At 40.0% G+C, this 24377-nt stretch overlaps 1 protein-coding gene across 12 annotated transcripts in view; it reads left to right on the top strand.

Moving 5' to 3' along the window:
• Positions 1-24377, top strand: part of DGKI (diacylglycerol kinase iota) — a 507839-nt gene that overhangs the window by 365833 nt on the left and 117629 nt on the right. For all 12 annotated transcript variants that reach the window (XR_007920530.3, XM_051849035.3, XM_051849034.3 and 9 more), the window contains one exon: positions 18494-18594. Coding sequence is in view for 11 of the 12 variants with exons in the window: in XM_051849035.3 (XP_051704995.3) it covers positions 18494-18594 (101 nt within the window). In the remaining variant the exon portion in view is untranslated. The remainder of the gene's footprint in view (positions 1-18493; positions 18595-24377) is intronic.

The following is a 24377-nucleotide window of genomic DNA, read 5'->3' as shown; positions in this document are numbered from 1 at the left end:
TGGCTGCAACGGCAGGAGCTCTGCCTATCTGAAGCCAGGAGCCAGGAGCTTCTTCCAGATCTCCCACGCAGGTACAGGGGCCCAAGGACTTGGACCATCCTGCACTGCTTTCCCAGGCCACAGCAGAGAGCTGGATCAGAAGTGGAGCAGCTGAGACTCAAACTAGTGCCCATATGGGATGTCGGCACTGCAGGTGATGGCTTTACCAGCTACACCACAGCGCCGCCCCCATAATATATTCTTACACTATGCTAAGCATTTTGCATTGCAACCAAGTTTAACACTCATAAATAAGAGGACTAAGAACAGGAAGCAATAGGAAACTTACACACAATCACATGGCATTGATTGATAAAACTAAAACCCAATGGTATCTGCTTTGGAAATGGCATTTAATGCATTGAACTCTGTTGTCAGTATAATCCCCATTTGTTTTTATGTGTTTGTGTACGTGTTTTGCATGTGTGATTTATACATTTTAACTCAAGCAAACTGTTAAACAAAATATGTGGCTACAAATGACAACTAAAATCCATTTTGAGTATTTCAAACATGTGAAATTTCGGTGTTATAGGTTGGCAGTTCAAGTGTGATTAGAAGAAAACTTCCAGAATGATATCCAGTTAAAAATAAATTCTAGCAAAACTGAAGATTTTGGAGAGTCTTTTAGAATCGTCAGTCACAGTGCTCGGCCTGTGAAACAGACTTACCAGGAATGGGAGTTCGTGCACTCCCTGGAGGGATTGCACCTGTGATCTGTTGGCCAAAGTCACCGCACGGTTTGGCATTCAGTGCACTTACAGAAGGGTACAATACATTTAGGACTCCCACACAACTTAAATTGAGATCTTGTTGCTTTTAGAACTTATTTTTGGAGATGAATTATTCATGCCTATGTAGGTGTAGAAACAGTCTTACAACTCAGCACTTTTTCCATAGTAAAAGGTCACTTGAAAAGTGAAGCCAATGTTTACTGCTGATTTTGTTGGTTTGAGGGTGCAGGGCAGAAGGGTGCTATTGCAGAAATCAGGATTTGGGGAAGGGAACGGAGTTTGCAAGAAGGTTTAAGTATATTGCAGGTGTGTTCTGTGAGTAAAGGAGGGAGGTAATTTTATGAATTTTTAAACAAAAGCAAAATTGAAAAATAATTTGTTCTTGGAAATAGGGTTAGTTGTTTTATGCATATCATGATGCTTAGGAGAAGTGGAAAGTAGAGTCTGACAATGCAGAACAAGAATATCAAGCCAGCAGAGATTTCCAAGCCAGCCAAGCCTTTGAAAAGTGAAAAAACAAGATTCCTCTTATTTTTTCATTATGTATCATTTTTATAAATATAAATTGTACAACTGAAACAAACTGGGCTCATTCCATCGGTACATCTTTTTTCTTTTTTTAAAAGATTTATTTATTTGAAAGTCAGAGTTAGAGGAGAAGTAGAGAGAGAGAGAGAGGTCTTCTATTGAATGGTTCACTCCCCAAGTGGCAGAAAGAGCCAGAGCTATGCCAATCCGAAACTAGGAGCCAGGAGCTTCTTCTGGGTATCCCAGGCAGGTACAGGGACCCAAGGACTTGGGTCATCTACTGCTTTCCCAAGCTATAGCAGAGAGCTGGATCGGAAGTGGAGCAGCCGGGTCTCGAACCGGCGCCCATATGTGATGCTGGCACTTCAGGCCAGTGTGTTAACCCACTGCACCACAGCGCTGGCCCCCATCAGTAAATCTTTTTAAAACTATTTGTTTTTGTTTGATTATTTGAAAGGAAGAGTGACAGAGACAGACACAGAGATGAGAGATCTTCTATCTGCTGGTTCACTTCCCAAATGCCTGCAACAGTCAGGGCTGGGCCAGGCTGAAGCCAAGATTTGGAACTCTGTCTGGGTCTCCCACAGGAGGGGCAGGGCCCTACGTACTTGGGCTGTCATCCTCCCTTCGTAGGTGCACTATCAGGAAGCTGGGTCCTGTGCAGTGTAGCCAGGGCCGTTATTGGTGCTCTGATGTGGGATGCATGTGTTCCAAGCCACAGCTCAACCTGCTGTACCACAACGCCTGCCCCTCGCCACATCTTTCTAGTGCACATCTGTATGAGTCTTCTAGAGATGTCAAAACAGCAAGCCACAGACTGGGTGGCTTGAACAACTGAAATTTATGTCCTCACTATTCCAAGGTCACGGTGTCAGCAGAGTTGTTTTCTTCTGACGCCTGTCTCCTTGCCTTGTAGTAGTTCATCTTCCTGTGTCTTCACATGGTCTCCCCTGCTGTGCCTGTGTCGGAATTCACTCCGTCTTTAAATACAGTTGCATTCTGAGGCCCTAGGGGTTAAGATTTCAACATATCACTTTTGAGGGAACACAGCTCAGTGCATGACCACCTCATACTGGATAAATTCATTGAATTTTAGTTCTCTTTTTTGTCACCAATTATGTAAAGATTGAACTTTGTGTATATTCTTTAATTGTTTAAAATATATTTTTAATGATTTAGTTTTATTTATTTGAAAGGCAAAGTGACAAAGAGAGAGAGTGAGACAGAGAAGAGATCTTCCATGCATTGGTTCACTCCATAAATGGCTACAACAGCCAGAGCTGGGCCAGGCTGAAACTAGGGGCCTAAAACTCCATCTGGGTCGCTCATGTGGGTTTCAGGTACTCACGTACTTGGGCCGTCTCTGATACTTTCCCAGGCACATGGACAGGGAGCTGGATAGGAAGTGAACAGCTGGGACTCAAACTAGGGCTCCAGCATAGGATGCCACATCACCACAATGCCAACCCCTAAATCCTTTTTATTAAAGGATATTAGAGAAGCTAAAGGGTATTACACTTTTTATTTAAAGTAGATTTTCAGTGTTAATTTTATGCGTACAATAAGGCTTTTAACCTATCTGGGCCTGAATTCATTTTCTATAAAATGAGGTGGTTGAATAATATGCATTTTTATTTTTTTATTGATCAAAACAGAATTCCTAGAATATTATTATAGTAAAAGCAACTACAGAGATACTCATGTCTACAGTCTGTTCATGGAGAGACAAAAGAAATATTTTGCTAGCCTTTGAAGAAAATTTTAATTTAGATATGGCTCCTCTAGAAAAATAGAAATTGACCATTAAAATTGCATTGTTATTAATGGATTTAATGCATTCAGGGAGAAAATAGAAACATCAATTTTTACTCCAGTCCTGTAATAATAACTGATATTATCTTCTGACATAAAGTGAAAAGAACATATCAATAATAAAGAAATCTGGATGTTTGTTTTGAGCGTTTCAGGAGGGTGTTTATATTGGATTACTTTGCTGAGGTGGTAATGAACTCCAAAGAATTTTTCATTTGTAGGAGAGTTTCAGTGTAATTATACCCATTCAATTGAGTTTTCATGGTCTGTCATAATACCCTGAAACACTTAAATGGAATGAAAAGAGAATACCTTTTAAAAGGCATAAAAAGAAAATACTGTTGATGCTGGATTTAATTAAACCCTAGAACTCATCATCACATTTTGCATCAGGAAATGAAATTCTAAAAATGCGTCTGCTAGTTCCAAAGTTAAGACTAACATAGTTGACTAAAATTAAAGTGCCTTTGAAAGATTACACGTGGGATAAAAAGGCCGAAATTTTCAGCTTTATTTTACAGAGACCTAAGCTTTTTTATTTTTAAAATTAATCACTTGGACCATACTGCTCTCAAAAGGTGATTTATGTCCTTTAATTGAGACATAAGTATATCTTATGGCCTGATGATATTTTGTTGCTCAGGCAAAGTAAAATGATCATGTATGTTCCTTTGAGACAAAGTTCTTGACTTATGAACACATGAGGGTGCTGCCCTTGGTAGACAGTTGATGTACTTTGATATGGCAAATGAAAGAGAAAGAAATGTGGAGTAAAACTATCCCAATTTTGTTCACATTCTGTTCCATCAGTAAAGCCATTCTTTTCTTTCTCTTCCATTGTTTTCCTTTTAGTTCTTCTAGCACCGAATGCCTAGTTATTTTGTGGTTATTTTATCAGTCTACCCCTAAAAGTACATTTTAAGTAACTTTTTCTCAAGCTTGCTGCCAAATTTTGCGAAAGATATCTTTATTGATTCGTAATTGTTATATTGATAAGATTACTGTATGATTTTTTTATACAAATTCTGGTCTAGGAATGTATCTATTCTTGCATAGATGAGAAGACTGATTCAAAAAGAAAATCAATACATAAAGTCCTGTCATTAGATCAGGAATTAGAGGAAGATGATGAAGAGTTTATATCTGAATGGCTACGTTGGCCAACCTGGTGAGGTTGATCGTAGAGCTGTGATGTTACACAAAGCTGCATTGGGAAGTTCCCTTAGTTCAAACAGGCACCAGAGGCTGAGTGGAGGATGAGAAATTTATTAATGTCAATGGACCCAGTGGAATTGCTTCCCAAGACTGAGTATCCAATCCAAGTTTCTGACAGTATTTACAGGTTCATCAGCATCATACATTGACAGTTACAGCATCGGTGGGCTTAGTCGTAGTCTGAGGGACTCAGGACCACCCGGGAGGAGCTTCAGACAACACTTATGGGGAGCTTGAGCTGGGAGTTGTAGAAAACCAAGATTAGGACCGCTACTGACACGTCAGCACCAATGGGAACCGCGATTTGGATGGCTGCCCAGACGTGCCAGTACCTATGGGGAGCTGGAACAGGGGCTACAGTAGAGACCAGGGCACCTTGTCTACTCACAGGTCTTGTCTCACTTCTTCAGGGATGCTGGTTCCCTCTCCAGACCCAGTGTAGCTTCCTGATGAGTTATCAGCATTTTAGCAGTAGTTACCTTGAATAAAGAAACAATGAGTCAAAACAAAACAAGTAAAATATTAATTATACACTACTTAAGAAAAATGATTCTGTAAATAGTCTTTCCTTAATATCCAGATTTTAGGAAAGTGTATGGATCCTTTAGTAAAATATTTTATATGCAATGCTAAAACCATTTAAGGAATTTTTATATGTAATGCTATTTATTGTCAAACCAATGCTTACTTTTTAATTTCATCATATAAACAAAATATGGAACTTCATCCTGACCAAGCCTACTTCCTGAGAATGCGAACCTACTCCCACACAATTTGCAGAGTAGCTTTTCAAAAGGATTGCATCCTGTAGTTCATGCATTCCAACTTTTCTCAACATAATTGGATTATACAATTTCTCCCCCTTAAGATAGCCATGAATTTCCATTCTATTATTGCTTTATGCATTTTGGTCACTGCTTTGAGTATTTTTAATTATAAAAATTCTAAATTCTTGATTTTTTTGAGTTGGCTTGTAGATGAAGTAAGTGCTAAATATTTTTACAGTACATATAGTCTAGTTTTTTTAAAAAAACATTGTTTTAGTGTTACACATAGACACCCACTCAAATCCACTGCTTGATTCATCAAAGTTGTTAGAGTTACTGCAATGTGAGCAAATATTGTAGTAGCTGTATACTTACAGGGGTTGTGATTTTTGTAAAAGAGCACAAGTATTTTCTTCTGTAAAATGACATTTTTTAAACTACCCAAATAGTAACACTTCCTGCACACACTTTTCCAGTAAAGTCAAATTACCTATTGTTTGCAAATAAAAACAGGATAATACAGCAGTTAATGACTGCAAACCAAAGCAAAAGTTTTCAGTACTTTCAGTAGAAAATAAATAATGTAAGATATTCCTGTAATACATAGAAATTAATACTTCCGGGGTGGATGCTGTGGCATAGTAGACTAAGCCTCCACCTGCAGCACCAGCATCCCTTATGGGTGCCAATTCTTGTCCTGGCTGCGCCTCTTCTGATCCAGCTCCCTACTATGGCCTGGAAAAGCAGTGGAAGATGGCCCAAGTGCTTGCGCCCCTGGAAGAATTCCCTGGCTTCTGGCTTCAGATCAGCCACGTTCTGGCTGTTGTGGCCATTTGGGGAGTGAACCAGTGGATAGAAGACCTTTCTCTCTCTCCACTCTGTCTGTAACTCTACCTCTCAAATAAATCTCAAGTAAATAAGAAAGAAATTGATACTTGAAGTAGAAAATGCATGAGCATATGAGATAAAACTGTTGTGATGGCTTGGGAGTGATTGTATTCTGTTATGTCTCATTGCTCAAGCCCAATGGCTTCTTATTACATCGGAGATAGTGATTAATTAGTTCTTTATGCAAACACAGCAGCCAAAAGTTCTCTATACCATTTCAGGCTACAACACTAAAAATAGCTTGTTTTACTGTTTTGTAATATTCTTCAGTAATTTTTAGTAGGCAGCAAACTCAATTATATGGATTAACTTCTTAAATTGGGAATGATTTTGGCTCAATGTGATGAAAGAAAGAGCTTGAGTTCTTTATTTGTTCCCATTTTGACGATTCTTAACTGTTCTTCATTTCAGCAATTCAAATTTACAGCATTCAATTACACATATCCATATCCCGTCTATCTCCAATTTATATGTAACATTATTTCCTGTGGTATTTTGTCTTCTTTGTCTTTCACTGTGATATTTGTACAGATTTTAGACTCTTTTTTAGAAGATTTATTTAGTATTTGAAAGGCAGAGTTACAGTGAGTCAGAGGCAGAGACGAGATGAGAGAAGTCTCCCATCCACTGGTTCACTCCCCAAATGGCAGTAATGGCTGTCTGGGCCGAAACGAAGCCAGGAGCATCTTCCAGGTCTTCCATGTGGGTGCAGGGGCTGAAGGACTTGGGCCATCTGCTGCTGCTTTCCCAGGCACATTAGCAGGGAGCTGGGTCGGAAGTGGAGCAGCCAGATCTTGAACTGGCAGCCATGTGGGATCCCAGCACTGCAAGCAGCAGTTTTTACCTGCTAAGCTGCAGGGCTGGCCCCGGATTTTATACTGTTTAAGTGAGAACTTAAAGGCTAAAACACTCACCCTAAAGGCTTTTTTCCTTTAAAGTCACCATCTTTAGTTGTCCGTTCAGCAAATATTTGGAAGCAGACTCCATGAAACTTAAATTTGCAGACAGTGTCTAATCACAAGTGGAAATTCTTCTCCACTTTTATTGAGCAGACAGTCAATTCATATGTGAAAGTAACACAGCAAGGTTATCATCCATGAGCACTGAGACTACTTCTTGTTTGTTGATTTTAACAATGGCAGTCTATTTTCCCTTTGACTCAAATTCTGTAGGGTAGTCCCCATTCGGGCCAGCGATGTACATTACATGTCACATGTGATTGGATGTGATCAAGAATGTAGTCAGCTGTCATGAAAAATATTTTTTATTACAAAATTGGGAAATCCCTATGGGGAAGAGTAATGTAACACATGTCAGAAGCCTCATGTTTGGTAAACATTGTGGGAGCTGTAAAGATATCTGTAGCTGGGTATCTCATCCTTGAAGAGTGTATGATTTAAAGGGGAAGAAAAATCATCATAGTACAATCACATCTATATTGTGAACGATGTGTAGTGGGGTGGAAATTTTGGGTGCAGGGAGTCCACAGAGTTAGTAGCTTGGTCAGCTGGCATTTTAGTGGAAGAGGAAAGAAACATAAATGTTTGAAAGCCATTTAGAGGAGGATGATTTCAGGGAAGAGAAGGAAGGCGCCACTTGAAACAGCTTGGAAACCAGAAGTGTTTTGAACAGAAATTCAAAAGAAGTAAGCTTCTAGGAGCAGGGAGTTAACCACCAGGTGGAGTGCTGTTCCAGGCGAAATAAGGTGAGCACTGAGCCTAAGTGATGAAGCAAAGAGGTCTCCAGCTCTGAAAGATGAAGGCCAGATAGCATGACACAGGCTGGTGAGTGCCCCATGGCAGATGGTGGGAGCATGTGTGGGAGCAGAAGTCACATGTCAGAAAAAGAAGCCCGGGAGAGACTCGGGGCTCAGGCTCTGGCTTCTAGGACAAGAACTGACTCCAGGAGACCAGCATTCCCTTCCAAAGGCAGTGCCCCAAGAGACCTCAGGACTTCGCAGCAGCCTTACCTCTCAAAGATCCCATCACCTCCCAGCACCACTCTCCTGGGACCAAGCCTCTGCACAGGGTCCTCTGCAGGGACAGTCAACATCCAAAACGTAGCAGTGGCTGACAGATCAAGTCTGTGTCTCTTGTGGAAGCTGCATCACTGTGTGTATGTGAAGGTGGTTTCACATGCGAGTCTCAGACTTGGATGCCCGATCAGTAATGTTGATGATGTTCACTGCCACAGACAGGTGGTCAGGAGCATTTTCAATAGAATTCAAGCCTCTTGGCTTATTTTCCTCTAAACCAATGTCTGTGGAGCTGCTTCACAAAGTCCCTGAGCCAACCTTGTACTTGCTCGTCACCTTGACTTCTCCTTTAAATGCCATGAACATGATAACTGCATGATAATTTTACCAACACAGATTCATTTATTACAAGTTTCAAAAGCATACTGATTTATTATAAATTTCCATGGAAGCATGAAAAATTTTAATTATAATCTGTTTTTGAAGATCTATGGAAAAATTAAGTTTTATTTCAGCCAATATTATAAAAGTTGCTTGATATTTGGGACATCTGGTTTATTTTTAAACTTTTACCCAGAAAGTCAGCAAATATTTCTTTGTTATGCATCTAGCCTTGGTGCTTAAAGTTTGCACTTTTTTTTTTTTTTTTTTTTTTTTTTTGCTTTTAGTTCTGGAGTAGGCCTTTAGCTTGGCCATTAAAATACCTGCATCCTGCATTGCTGAGTCTAGGTTTGGTTTCCAGCTCTGCCTTGATTCCCTTCACTACAGACCCTGGGAGGCAGCAGTGAAGGTTCAAGTAGTTAGGTTCCTGCCAGTCATGTGGGAATCTTGGGTTGTATTCCTGGCTCCAACCCAGCCTAGTCCTAGCAATTGACGGCATTTGGGGAGTGAGCCAATGGATGGGGGCTCCCTCTGTCTCTCTCTCTCTCTTTCAAAATAATTTTTAAAAAATACACACTGAAGTGGTGATAGAAGAAACAATGAACACAAGCTATGGAGAAGAAGACTTCAAATCTTTAGAGAGAATTTACAAGTAATTGGGGCAGTGTGAATAAAGAGTAAGTCACTTCTATCTATTACCTGCTGCTGGGTGAAGATCAGACAGAGACTGAGTAGCTGTTTGAAGATACCATCATAAGGGATTAGAGACTCTGATGTAATAGCAAATATTGAAGTAGGCAAAACTGAAGACACCTCCCAACCCTGGAATACTTATAGGAAGGTATGCAGGGACAGATGTCTCAACTGATTTGTAAGCCATGACATAGCTTATTAACTACCTCACAAATGGATGTCTGAGGACTTAATTTAACTTTTGTCGAAATGAATTAGCTTTTCGATGTACTTTCTTTTTTTCTTTTAAATGTTTGTCTATTTCATTTGAAAGTCAGAATTAGAGAAAGACAGAGAGAGATCATCCATCTGCTGGTTCGCTCCCCATCTGGCTGCAAAGTCAGGAGCCAGGAGCTTCTTTCAGGTCTCTCACATGGGTGGCAGGGGCCAAGGCATTTGGACTATCTTCCACTGCTTTTCCAGGTGCGTTAGCAGGAAGCTGGATCAGAAGTGGAGCAGTTGGGACACGAACTAGTGCTCATACTGGATGCTGATGTCAAAGGTGGCAGCTTTACCTGCTACACCATAACACCAGCCATATCGGTGTACTTTCTCCAGAAAAGTATGTTGGCTCAGGAGTGACTGTTGTAAATGTGATTTTAGTTCATTCTTGGTTCAAGATTCAAAAACCTCTGTATGGTATACCTCAGATAACTGAGATACTATTCTCCATTCCAGGCAGAAGACAGCAGAATTATTAAGGCTCTGTCTGAACTCAGCAGTTGTCAAAAATTCATTTTAAGACTTTTCAGAGGCCTTGATCCATTTTAGTATTATTGTCCCATATAAAGAGAAAAACTTAGACATGTGCTTGGAAAGAATAGGTTATTGCCACTGGTGTTTTGAAAATTTCCCCAAAGTAAATTTCAGCAATTTCTTGGTGGTTGTTAAAGGAAATCACAGAGTATAGTCATATTTAAGTAAGATCTAGCTTGATAACTAATGTAAGAATGTGATGATGGATATCTCTGGTTCAATACTGTTTAACTGAAGAACAGGTTAGTCATAAAATAAGTTCAGCAACAAAGTTCAGACCTTGAAGCTGCCCACCTTTTTTGGTAGGGACACCTTCCATTTGTGTATTCTTTCTCTTTTTATTTCTGTGACTCCAGTGAAGATAACAATGTAAGGATGTGATAGCATAATCCAGCATGGACTTGCCCACTGACTCAGAGATCAATGGATAGAAGTGGACAGGTGAATAAGAATTTTGCCCACATTCTCAGAGAGAAAATCCACAGGAAAGTAGCTCAGAGATGGTCCAGTGCCAAACTGTGCAAACCCTTCAGGGCTGTAAGCCATCCCAGAGGAATTCAACTTGCTTGCAGTTTGTTCAGTCACCTGTTTGGAAGTGTTTATAGACATTTCTCAAAGGAGGAAATCCAAGTGGCCAACAGACACATGGAAAAATGTTCAGGATCACTAGCCTTCAGGGAAATGCAAATCAAAACCACAATGAGGTTTCACCTCACCCCAGTTAGAATGGCTCACATACAGAAATCTACCAATAACAGAGGCTGGCGAGGATGTGGGGAAAAAGGGACACTAACCCACTGTTGGTGGGAGTGCAAACTGGTAAAGCCACTATGGAAGTCAATTTGGAGATTCCTCAGAAACCTGAATATAACCCTACCATACAACCCAGCCATCCCACTCCTTGGAATTTACCCAAAGGAAATGAAATTGGCAAACAAAAAAGCTGTCTGCACCTTAATATTTATTGCAGCTCAATTCACAATAGCTAAGACCTGGAATCAACCTAAATGCCCATCAACATTAGACTGGATAAAGAAATTATGGGACATGTACTCTATAGAATACTATACAGTAGTAAAAAAAATGAAATCTGTTCATTTGCAACAAAATGGAGGAACCTGGAAAATATCATGCTGAGTGAAATAGGCCAGTCCCAAAGGGACAAATTTATGTTCTCCCTGATTGGTGACAACTAACTGAGCACCAAAAAGGAAACCTGTTGAAGTGAAATGGACACTATGAGAAACAGTGACTTGATCAGCCCCTGTCCTGGCTGTTGATGAATAACTCAATACTTTATCTCTTTTAGTATTTTTTTCTACTTAATAATATTGGTTGAACTCTTTAATTAACACACAGTTATTCTTAGGTGTTTAAATTTAACTGAAAAGTGATCCCTGTTAAATAGAAGAGTGGGAATAAGAGAGGGAGGAGATATACAATTTGGGACATGCTCAATCGGACTTGCCCCAACCGGTAGAGTTAGAAATGTGCCAGGGGATTCCAATTCAATCCCATCGAGGTGGCATGTACCAATGCCATCTCACTAGTCCAAGTGATCAATTTCAGTTCACAATTGATTATAATGATAGGATTAAGAGTCAAAGGGATCACATAAGCAAGACTAGTGTCTGAAAATACTAACTGGTAGAATTAAAAAGGAGAGAACGATCCAACATGAGAAGCAGGATACACAGCAGACTCATAGAATGGCAGATGTCCTCAATAGCACTCTGACCTCAGAATCAGCCCTTAAGGCATTCAGATCTGGCTGAAGAGCCCATAAGGGTATTTCAGGCATGGAAAGCCAAGACACTCTGGAAAAGAAAAAACTAAATGAAAGATCTCTGCAAGTGAGATCCCAGTGGAAAGAACAGGCCATCAAAGAAGGAGGTACCTTTCTCTGAAGGGAGTAGAGAACTTCCACTTTGACTATGACCTTGTCTAAATAAGATCGGAGTTGGTGAACTCAAAAGGCTTCCATAGCCTTGGCAGCTCATGACAAGAGCCTAGGGTGATTACTGAGGCCATAAACAAGAGTGTCAATTTGTTCAGTCAACAACAGGAATCACTGTGCACTTACTCCCAATGGAGGGGAAGTTGTATGGGATTACATTAGTCCCAAAAGTCCAGGAGGGGTAGAGAAATGATGATCTGTTTTTTGAGCTACTTCCTGATGACATGGGGCAATGAGGTACTCTTCACTGGCATGGGGTGATGTCTCAAGCCACTGTCTCCTGGATGGGGAGCCAAGTATATCCCTGTAGGAGCATTTGGTTGATCTCCAGGTTGCTGAAGGCCTTGGTTCGTTCCATTATCAACTCCTGTAAACACTTAAACAAACATAGTAGTATAAAAGACAGGGTGAGAATAGCAACGAATGATCCTAAGAGTGACATTAACCAGGTAATGAGAGGATTTCATACAGGAGAGGAAATGGGGTGGGTGGGTCTCTGGACCCTTGTGAAGACTGTTTGATGGACGTGGTTTAAAGCTGATCCCAAACAAGACCGGAAGAAAGGCCACACAACTTTGGCAGGTAGAGGGGTTTGTCTGTAGAGAAATTCTGAATAATCATACAAAATTAAGTGTGGGAGAGGACCATCAATACACACAGGTCAGGAGTAGAGCCATGGGTGTTAGAGTAGAGGCTATGATTACAAAGGAATGAGGCCCAAGTGGGCTAGATACAAAGGACAGAGTCATTATTAGAGGACCTAAGAAAGGTGCTAAGTCACGAATAAGGAGAACTCTGTATCTATAAAATAAATAATTAAAAACACTAACGGTAACACCTTCAGGAAAATAGAGGTAGTGAGAATTAGTTGTAAGTTGAATGGCAGTGAGTATTGAGGGAGTTATCACAATGGTATGGCCATCCATCTGCCTTCCAACATCTTAGGGTGACAGATGTTTATAAAATGGATTAGGGAAACTGTTGATATGGAGATTGTTGAAATCCCAGATGAGTGACTTAATGACAGGTACTATTATTATAGTTCTTCAGAAAGTCATCATGGGGGACTTTTGTGAGTTAAGTTAGGACCCTGAACTTCTGCTACTTTGCATAAGGATCCCAATCTCAATGTTGCAGAGGAAATTTGTGAGAAGACAACAAGTTGAGGTCACTGTCCCAGTATGAAAGGGAGTTCTCAGATTTCTGAACCTCTTTTAAGAAACATGAAAGATTTTGTGTAAGTCTGGTTTTAGAACATCCTTGTATACAGCCCAAAGCAGTAAGGGGGTAGCTTGTGTTAGATTTTGGCCCAAAGGCAAATTTATTTTTACCACATTGTTAGTCTCTTCTATGCTCTATTAACTTCCTTGGAAACATTTAATTTTAGAAAACTAATGGCGGTACTATTCCCCAGACTCCAAGGAACAGCTTTGTCATCCTTTACCTTTAGTCATCCATTAATAGGACACTAATATATTTTGACATAAAGGGATGAAATTGAATTTGTTGGCTTTGGCTTAATCTCTGTGCACTTTTCTCCCTTATGTCCTACTTGTCTGTTTTCATGTCATTTGTTGGTCTTATAAAATACCAGATTAGAAGATCAACGATTGTAAAATAACATGACACCAGCCAAGGTAGGCCATATCCCCCAGAGGAAGTCCAGTCTGTGTTCTACATTTCTTCCCATATTTGGCAGAAACAAATGCTATTGTTAGTTCAGCAGAGAGCTATTTCAGAACAATTATTATAATGATAATAGCTAATATCTATTGAGCACTTATAGCATGCTAGGCATTTTTTCTAAATACTACACATGTGTTGACTCATGTAATATTCACAATTTCCCCCTAGATTGAAAATTTCTGTTATCTCCACTTTATCTGTGAGAAAACTGAAGCAAAGATTTCCTGATTCACCAGTAATTGGAAGACCTTTACCTCACATCTAAGCAATCTGACTTGGAACCTGAGCTCTTAACTACTTTACTATGTTTCCTCCCATGCCTACTGTTTACACCAGGGTTGAGAATGACTCAAAGGTCTTTTTCTTCATGGAATTTGTAGTCTAATGTCCTGAACTTTGTTGATGGGCTTCAATTGAGGCAAAGTTTGATAGAAGGCAGAATACCAGATACCCTGGTCAGAAGACTCAACTTAATCAAGCTTCTGCTGGGAAAGTGAGAGGTTTTGTAGGTTTTGGGGAAGATGAGAGCTGAAAACAGGAGAGTGACTATGTAGGAAGGTGGATAGGAGGCAGCTTTAAGAGGTAATTCGGAGCAGTCTCTGTTTTATTCTGTCTTATTCAGCTAGCTATTCTGCAAATGAAATAAAATAGTATCTTGAAATAAAAAGAAGTGAAGGCACCAACATGGGAAGCAAACCATACAGCAGACTCATAGAATGACAATAACTTTAAGTAGCACTCTGACCTCAGAATCAGCCCTGGTCTGGCTGAAAAGCCGAGGGGGAGCATTTCAGGCATGGAAAGCCAAGACACTCTGGCAAAACATGTCCTACATAAAGAAGACCTGTGAGTGAGATCCCATGGAAAGAAGTGGCCCCCCAAAAAGGATGTACTTTTCTCTGAAGGGAGGAGAGAACTTCCACTTTGCTTATGACTTAGTCAAGCTAGTGATCCAAAAGGCTTCCATAGCTGAGGCAGCTCGTGTCAAGAGCCTTGGGTGATCACTGATGTCATACATAAGAGTGTTATTTGTTAAATAAACAACAAGAGTCATTGTGCACTAACTTCCCATGTAGGACCTCTGTCCCCAAGAGTTGTATCATGAGACTTATTAGTAAAACTTGTTCTCAAGAATCACTTCCTTATAGTGTATTAAATGGAGGATATTATTATGTCTCATAAGTTATGTCTAAGAGCTTGCAAAAGATGTATCATCCTTGGGTTCTTCTTTAAAGATAATTAAGTTTATAAAAGGAAAGAGGGGAGAGGAAGGAAGGGAAAAGAGGAAGGGGGAAAAAAGTGAAATCATCTTCAAGAAGCAGTAACAGGACAGCCCTTGTCTAGACTGGTGAGGAACAGTTCTCTTAGTTCTTTCCCTCCCTCTCTCCCTCCCTTCCTTCCTTCCTTCATGCCTGCCTTCGCTTTTTCTTTTTCTTTTTTTTTTTTCTCAGACTAAACAGGAGAGGAAGGAGGAAGGGAGGGAAGTGGGTGGAAGGAGAGTACAGTGGGAAGAATTGCTATTTTCCTAATCTTGTATTTGTGAGATACATACAAATAAAAATTTTAAAAATAGTATCTGGATTAATTTGGGATCTGAAAATTTGAATTCAAATGATAGTTCTGTTGAGTTTTGATTGTGTGCCTCCTGGAAATCAGGAAGGTTGGCACAAGGCCAATGGTTCAAGAGGCAGTGGTGTGTGGGTTAGAATTAGAGGTCATATATAGGAACTTGGGAGATAGAAACATGTGGACACACTGATTAGCCCAGAGTTAGGGGTGCTCCATGGAGTAGGAGTGCATAGAATAGTTTGTCGTCACTCACTGAATCCTATTGCCCACGTGGCAACTGCTGCTTTTTTTTTAATATTTGAATGTTTAAATAGTATAAAATCATCAATTTTTTTAAAATTAGAGAGTGCTTAACATGAAAGTACAACATAAACATGTAGGTTTTACCTGGGAGTGCAAGGTTTGTTCAACAATCAAGAATCTACCAAAGTGATTCACTATATTAACAGAATTAAAAGAATATATATATATATATATATATATATATATATAACATATATAATTACAACACACATGCAGAAAGTACCTTTGACTAAATGCACCAAAAACACTATACAGCGGTAAAAAACAATGAAAATCAGCAGAGCTCATTTAGCCCCTGCTCTCTTCCTTCCCTGATTGCAGATATGATGGACATGGAATTCTATAGTTCTACCTTCCTTCTTCGTGCTTGTAGGAAATTAGTTGCTAATTAAAGTCCTTAGAGATCACTTGGGTGAACTTGAAAATGAAATCAGACACCCTTAATTTGGGGTTATCTGGTAAAAACACTGTGTGACAATTGTTCATCACTTAAAATCTTTCTTTTCCACTCACTTCTAACAACTAACACACTTTAGCATATCTTTATATTTTAAATCTTCCTGAATTATTTATATGTCTATATATTGACATAATTTTAAGGTCACTATATTATTTCTCTAAAGTACACTCAGTGATGAAATTCAGTGTAAAGTGTTTCCCAGATCCCACCACACAGAGATAACCACTTGGTACAGCCTATTGAATATTTCTTCTGACACTTGAATATACAAACTCCTAAATGTTCCAGATCACATCAAGGAGCTCATACCATATATAATTTTTCATTACTTTTTTTTATCATTTAAACAATGTGTTTTTGGAAGACTTCCTTCTGAATAAATATAGATCTATACACTCATTTGTAATATTTCCACAGTGTTCTGTCGTTTGAGGGTACCATAGTTTACTTAACCATCCCCATGTCTATTGTTTTTTTAATAAAGAAAATAAGCCAAGCACAAACACCATGTGAACATAATCTGACTTTGCTAATGTAGTCTTCATGTCTTTACTCTCAAATCTATGGGATTCAATGTGTGTTTACCCATTGGTAAAAGAGTCTGGACTTCTCAGGGGAACATTGTATAACAGAAAGAGGATGAAACTGATGAGTGAGGAGTCCAAAGCTCTGTTCCCAGCTGTCGCTTAGTAGCTATGTGACGTTAAGTCACCTCAATCTATAATTAATATTGTAGGTTTGCATTATATAGATGGTCTGTTCTGCTAATTCCCAAACATTATGCTGTAAAGCTAGATGTCCTATCACTACTTAAACATTCACACCAACTTTGTTCATTGTCCGTTCAATGTTTGGCAGTGTCTATAGTTGGATATACATGTGTTAATTTTTTGGTGATTAGAGTGGAAGTCTACATGGAGAAACTTACTAAACTTTTCCTTAAAATGAAGCTTTAGACAAGACAATGAATTTTTTTTCACCCTCTCTTCCAGATTGCAGTGAAATTAAATAGGTGTGTGTCCATGCTCTGTGTATGTGTGTTTGAGATGGGGTAAATAGAGGTGTCTTGACTATGATTTTAAAAGTGTTACTCCATCTTTATTTCTACTTCTCCTTTCCTCCTCCTAGTCTCCTCTCCTCTCCTCTCCTCTCCTCTCCTCTCCTCTCCTCTCCTCTCCTCTCCTCACCTCTCCTCTCCTCTCCTCTCCTTTCCTCTTCTCTCTCCTCTCCTCTCCTCTCCTCTCCTCTCCTCTCCTCTCCTCTCCTCTCCTCTCCTCTCCTCTCCTCTCCTCTCCTCTCCTCTCTTCTCCTCTCTTCCCCTCCCTACCATTCTCTTCCCTCCCCCTCCCTTCCTTTTCCCTACCTTCCCTTTCATTTTTACTTCCTTTTGTTCTTTTCCTTCTTTACAGAAATTAAGAATAATGTTATTCTACTTTAATCATTGGTAACTTTTACCACCAAAAGTGAGAAACAATCCTGTTTTAGAGAAAATTCAACCAATGAAATCTAAGCATAAGGTAGGATTTGAGGTCAAATAGGGATTGTGTGATATTAATGTATTAAATCAATGTATTTATCCATAATGATGTTGATGAGAAAAAGTTGTTTAACTCAAATAATGACAGAGATTAGACTACATTGAAAATACTACTTGAGAGAAAATTCAGGCAATCTTGTTAGACATTGTGAAGGTGAACAGTATGTTCCAGAAAGTTTGGCACAACATTTTTAGTTGTTTAATGTATGTCCTAAACCACTTAAGATTTAATACTTTCAGCATGAGTTCCATACTTCATTCTATTCCTAATGAAATTACAGTGAGCATATTCAATGTTTTGTCATTTTAGAATACTCACAGGTAGCATTTATTATAATATGTTCACTAGAGGTGCCTATTTTAATAGGTGGCTTTTAAAAAAGATTTCTTTATGTATTTGAAAGGCAGAGTTACAGAGAGAGGGAGACTAAGAGAGAGGGGGAGAGAAAGAAAGATCTTCTGTCCACTGATTTAGTCCCCAGATGGCTGCAATGGCCAGAGAAGATCCGTCCAGATCTCCCACCTCGGTGGCAGTAGTGTGAGCGCTTGAACCATTTTCTACAGCTTTCCCAGGTGCATTAGCAAGAAGCTGATTGGGGAGTAGAGCTGCTGGGACTCCAGTAGGCAGTCTTACGGCATGCAGGGGTTGCAGGCGGCAGCTTAACCCTCTGCGCCACAACACTGTCCTTGGTAGGTGACTGTTTCAATCTCAGTCCTGTGCTTGCAGGATTTCCAGTCTATTTTAAAGGTCTTTTTTTTTTCTGTCTCTTTTGAGGGCCAAGCTACCATTGAGCGAGTTTGGCTGTTAGGGGCATGTTTGCCTGTAAGTCTTAACAGCTCTACCTTTCTTCTCGCCATTTCATATGAGTAGAATCTAATTTACTCTGTTACTAAACACATGATAGTATTAAAATTTTAATAAGTTAATGGAAAAATCACATAAATACTTATTTACATGTTCCTACTTCATTTTCAGTAAGTTCTGATTTCTGGAGATGCATTCTCCAGATAATTGCTGTATTCTGTTAAATAACCCACAAGTATGTTTCAATATGAACAATTTCTCCTAAGCGTGATGTCCTAATCCCTGCAGGTGCATGACTCCCAACTCTGACCTCTCACTTGCATCTGACCACTTGGTTCTTGTCTTGCAGTCCCCAGTCTGTCCCAGATCGGCTGCGGATCCGCGTGAACAAAATCAGTTTACAAGACTACGAGGGATTCCACTATGACAAAGAGAAACTCCGGGAAGCTTGTAAGTTGGAAGTGCTCGTTGATTTTGTGTGATCAGCCTGCTGTCAGCTTCGTGGTCCTCCTTGGCGCCTTGGGTAGTTTCGTTCGTCCTTGTGTCTGAAACCGTAGTAGGAGCAGCGAGGGGTGTGTAGTAACATGAATCTAAGGGATAATCTGCGAGTGGAAGAAAATGGAAGAGAGATGGGAAAGCAGCAGAATAACGTCATTCCGCTGTGGATTCCACGTCAAGAGCTCCTTACTCTCAGGCTTGCCCAAAATGATAAAAGCAAAAAGCTGTGATCTCACATGTTATGTCAGGATCCAGAAAACTCTGGAGACAGCACAAGTGTCTTCCTGGAGCCTGCATTGTCAAACCTGTCGTTATTCTTCACACAGTATGGCAACGTTATCTCGGAAGGCACATCCAGTACTATTATTCTACTGTATATTGTCAAATTAAGGCCCACAGATATGGAATGTTGTGGTGATTATGTGGTTCAGTGATGGCAATGGGCCATTCCTCTGAAACCTTACACTGAGTAAACACAGGAATGACTTCTCAGTGTTCACATTTTCTATATCCTTCTCTGAATGCAAGGATGGTCATTTGCTTACCTCATCAGTCAGTTTTTAGTGGGTATTTTTAACGTTCTGCTCAATATTTTAAATCACTGTCTGTATACTGTCAGGTTCATAGGTAAAGTAGACCAAGAGAAATTAAAACCATAAGTGAGCTGGATACTAGTGTTCTGGGCTCCTTCATAATTGTGGATACCAATAGTTAAGTGTAATAAAATGAGAGAAGATGAGGAAATGTGGTGTCCAAGGGAACAGGTAGGGTCCCAAAAGAAAGGAGTTTTACATAGAACCAAAGATTGATGAACCCTAACCTAACCTGGTCTCTCAGTGTGGACCTGTCTGGAAGTTTGTAAGAGGCAACTGGTTTAAACTGGCAGGGATCGAAGAGTAGCTTCTGAGTTCTGATTCCTGAGTCTAACATGGAGTGAACTTTAGAGGAAGAGAATCCTGAAATCCAAAGACCTTGTCAGAGTTGGGCACGGGGGCTTCCAGGATCTTCACCTGGCACTGGGCAAGGATCCTTTCCCTGGCAGCCTCGTCACCAAACCTGCATTTTCAGTTCTCTCAACTGTTTCAGCTTCCTTAACATTTTTAGGTGTTTTCCTTTAATTTCTACCCAGACTTTTCACTACCATCCTCCATCCTCATTTCCTTTGCTAAGAAAATTTAGTTTGAGGAGGAAGAGTTCCCTCAACCTCTGCATCTCTTTCTTTGTAAACAACATATTACACTGCCTAATGTAAGTGAGGTTGTGACATACTAGCACAAAACAAAATTTCACTCATTAAGTAAGAGACGCGTGTATTTATTTGCAGTGTGAAATGTAGCTACAGTGTAAACTAAATGTACTTTTAGGGGCTACTAATTATAGAGAACATTTTTTATGTTCTTTTTTGTTTCCAACTTCCTAACAAATAGCTTACAATTTTCAACATAAAAATATAATGGAACTAAAGTAATATTTTGCAGTTTACCACAACTTTTGAAGAAAGTCAACTGTTTGTAGGGATACATTTGAAATTTCTGGCTGAAATGCGATGTGAGGCTTATCTGTGACTTTCAGGTGTCTCTTCTATCTTTTCTATGGCATAATCTGTCCATCATTGCCAGAGATAATTGTGATTTCAGTTTTCACGAGAAGATGACATTTCCTGGCAAGTACTTTAGACATCATATCTTATGTGATAAACTTCTGTGTGAGGAAACTTTTTAAATTGGGAAAAGTAATTTGGTATAAATGCAAGCCCAGTAAATTCAGCTATGATTTTGGAACTCAAAGGAACAAAAAAATCTCAAAAAAGACTAAAAGAATTATTTTATTCTAGTGATCTGAGTTTGAAAAAATAACATATTAAGTGAAAGTGAAAGTGGCCAATTCACTCTACTTTTAACATGTGGTCATGATGCTTTTAATCCCTGGTTTGTCAGGGAAGTTTGTTCATTGAGTTAATGGACTTGCTCTTGCCCTTGCTCTGTTGCCTAGCTCCAACTTGCAACTGACTATAGATTCACAGGAAGACTGACAGGACTGAAATTGAGTATAATGGCAAAATCCAGTTCAGGTCCATATGTGATGTGCATGCTGAATAGATGTTATTTCAGAAGTATGACTTAAATGCAATTCAGAGTACACATCTACATAAAAGGGACTCCTGGGAATGTACTCTGACCTGCATCCTAGGAAAACACAGGAGTAAGTCCTCTTGGGCCATTCGTTTATTATCAGTAGTCAAAAGTCTGAACCCAAGTCCCTTTCTTAATAATATACTGAGTGATTCATCCAGGCAGCACATGACTGTTTGCTATCACCACTTAATAGAATCTTGCTCATGTGTCTGGATCATAGCTCATATTAGATTACAAGCTTGAGTGTTTGTTGTCTAACAAAGCCCTACTTTCTTTGGCAGTGCATGGCTCCCTGGCTATACAAAATGGCAGCCCTTTTTAATTGTTTGCTTCCTTGAGTGTAGAAAAAGATGGCTATAATATTTCACATCCTTTCCACACCTCTTTGCTTTGTTTCCATCTCTTGGGGCTCTCATTCTTGACAGCGCCCCCCTCAATTCTTGCTGGTAAATTTTAGGCATGAGGCACTTAGAGTCTTCCGTATTGGCTATCATATATCAGCCTTCAAGTTAATGGTTATGATTTTCAACAAGTCCATTAATTATTATCTGTGATAATGGAAACAGAGTCTTACCCATAAGCTGAATAAAGTATATAAACAGGGCCCCAATAAAGCCTATAACCATAGGCTCAATAATTAGTTTTTGAAAATCTGTTCTATGGCCGGCACCGTGGCTCAATAGGCTAATCCTCTGCCTTGAGGTGCCAGCACACCAGGTTCTAGTCCCGGTCGGGGCGCCGGATTCTGTCCCGGTTGCCCCTCTTCCAGGCCAGCTCTCTGCTGTGGCCAGGGAGTGCAGTGGAGGATGGCCCAGGTGCTTGGGCCCTGCACCTGCATGGGAGACCAGGAGAAGCACCTGGCTCCTGGCTTCAGATCAGCGCGATGTGCTGGCCGCAGCGCACCTGCCGTGGCGGCCATTGGAGGGTGAACCAATGGCAAAAGGAAGACCTTTCTCTCTGTCTCTGTCTCTCTCTCTCACTGTCCACTCTGCCTGTCAAAAATAAAAAAAATAAATTAAAAAAAAGAAAATCTGTTCTATTCATAACTCCAAAGGAGATTCATTAACACATGCCATACATTTTTATATCTGGAATAACTTGTTATTGACCAAAATTTACTTATCCTATCCTAAAGGGGTTAAACTTTACTTTTGGCACTAGCTTATTATGCAATTTTCAATTGCCATAATAATTCTCATGGAGTCTAACCACTAAAACACAAACAGCAAAAGCCAGTTTAGAGCCAATTGAAAACAGATGTACACTAATCTATAAATATAGGAAAGGACTGATATTTATAATATAGTGTTCAACAGCACTTTCACATACTTACCTCAATCTAATGAATATTTTGATGATATAGATCATGTATAGTCTCTCAGTGTATTGTTCAAGATTAGTGATATTACAGTTGTACCTTGCTTAAATGTAATTAAGCATTTACCCTAATGGAATTTCATTGTTTAGTAGAAAAGTCACATATTTGTTGCTCATTTAAGTTGTAACTTTGATAAAGTAATTTACTTTCCCTGATGACAAATACCACATCTCTAAAATGAGAGTATAGTTGTAACCTCCTAGGGTATTGAGTGTTAAATGTGATTCTTAAATGAGACCCCTGGAGCACCGTCTGGCACATTAGCGTGCTGTACATAAGTGGTAGCTCTAATTATTACGGCTGGTTTTGTTATGAGGCCCCATTGCCTCCCTGCCCATCAGTCTGCAGGTCCATGAAACCAGACGCAGTGCAGGGTCTGACCTACTCTGCTCAGAGCTGTTTTTGGCTACAGTTAGCTCACTACCCACAGTGCACAGCACCACTGTCCAACACGCTTTCCTAGTTTCAAAAGCAGAATTGAAAACAGCAATAAATATTACAGAAAGATGTGGGACAAAATGCAATTAATCATACAATTTAATTTGTTTACTCATATAAGAATCTACTGTGATGACAAGATGCTTTAACCTGTAAAGCCCATGACCATGATGCTATTTGATTGTCTGACCAGATCACTGCAAATTCTTTCCCTTAAGTCCTAATACTTCTCTTAAGTGCATCCTGTTATCTATTACTTGTTTTAAATCAACTTTCTGCTTTCAAATAGTTTTAGAGTTACAAAAAAGTTGCAAAGATATTATTGAGAGATCCTATATACCCCTCACTCAGTTTCCCCCACTGTTAAACACTTTATGTTTCCATGGTACATTGTTAGAGAAACTGATATTGCAACAGTTGAACTAAACCCTCCCACTTTCTATCCCAAGTCCAATCCAGAGCACCCCATTGCCTTGTGTGGGCGTATCTGCCCCATTTCCTCTGGTCTGTGGCAGTTTCTCAGCCTTACCTCTTGCTGCCTCCTAAGGCCTTGATGATCTGAGGAATACTAGCCTGATGTTCTGTAGAATATCCTCTAGTCTGGCTTTGTCTGCTGCTTCACTCGTCATGAGGCTGGGTTACGGCTTCTTGGGAAGAACACTGCAGAGATGAGTGCCCATCTTGGCCTCTCACGTTAGGACTTAGCAAGTGCCCACTGATGCTCCTGATGATGTTTGTTGACTTAGCCACTTGGTTAGGGTGGCATTTGACCCCTTCCTCTACTGTAAGATTACTACCTTTTCCCTCTCCTGCTCTATTATTACAGAGTGAGTCACTAAGTCTGAAAAAGAGGAGATGGATTATTGGTTTTTTTTACTGTTTCCCAATTTCATATTTTGACCTTGATTAAATTTGAAAAATATGCTAAAATGGCATAGCCACCCAGCCATTCATGCATTCATACTTTCCATAGCTACATATTTGCACCAGCTATATGTGGGGAGCAACTCGGACTAGACTAAGTTACTGGAATTAAGACTTATTCTATGCATCTGCTCTCCCACAATACGGTGCTGGGAGAGGAGGAAACAGCTTCTACACAGCTGCCTCCAGTTCAACCAATAAACTGTAGGACCTGCTCCTGATTGGAGGAGAGCAGCGTACTCGGCATGTGGGTAGCAGAGTTGGGATTGGTGGAAGAGGACTATAAAGGAGGAGAGAGACAACATGCACCAGGAACATCTATGAGGAACATCTGTGCAGCCCCCGAGAGAGCCGGCCGGCGGTGTGCCGCTCCCCCGCGGAAGTGGAGGTGGAAGGGTTGGTAGCCAACCCGGGAAGAACCAGCAGCAAACCCGGGGAGGGCCGAGCAGACAAAAGAACAGCGCAGGGTCCTGTGTCGTTCCTCCACGAAGAGGGGGAGCGACAGCTGTATGCCAGATACTATACTAGATGCTAGGCATTAAAAGATGAAACTGAAACATTCAACATTGCAATATAACCAATGCTGTTTGCATTTATGGAGTTTTTACTGTGAGCAAACAATGCTCGGAATAAAACGATAATTAGTTCCTGATTTGCCAGAACTTTTGTCAGGTGATGAGGACTGTGATAGGGCTGTGAAAACATGATGTCTCTATTTTCCTAGCAAATATTTAAATAATGAAAGGAAGAGATAAAATATGGACGAAGGCACGAAAGCATGGGAAAAGCCATTGTAACCACTAATTAGCTGTAAACCTTAGGCCTGCATTTGTCTTCAGGCATCAGCTTCCTTATCTACT

The sequence above is a fragment of the Oryctolagus cuniculus genome, chromosome 3, assembly GCF_051225735.1.
Source record: "Oryctolagus cuniculus isolate XC-2025 breed Fujian yellow rabbit chromosome 3, ASM5122573v1, whole genome shotgun sequence".
Classification (NCBI taxonomy): Eukaryota; Metazoa; Chordata; class Mammalia; order Lagomorpha; family Leporidae; genus Oryctolagus; species Oryctolagus cuniculus.
This window is presented reverse-complemented; position numbering and strand designations above follow the sequence as displayed.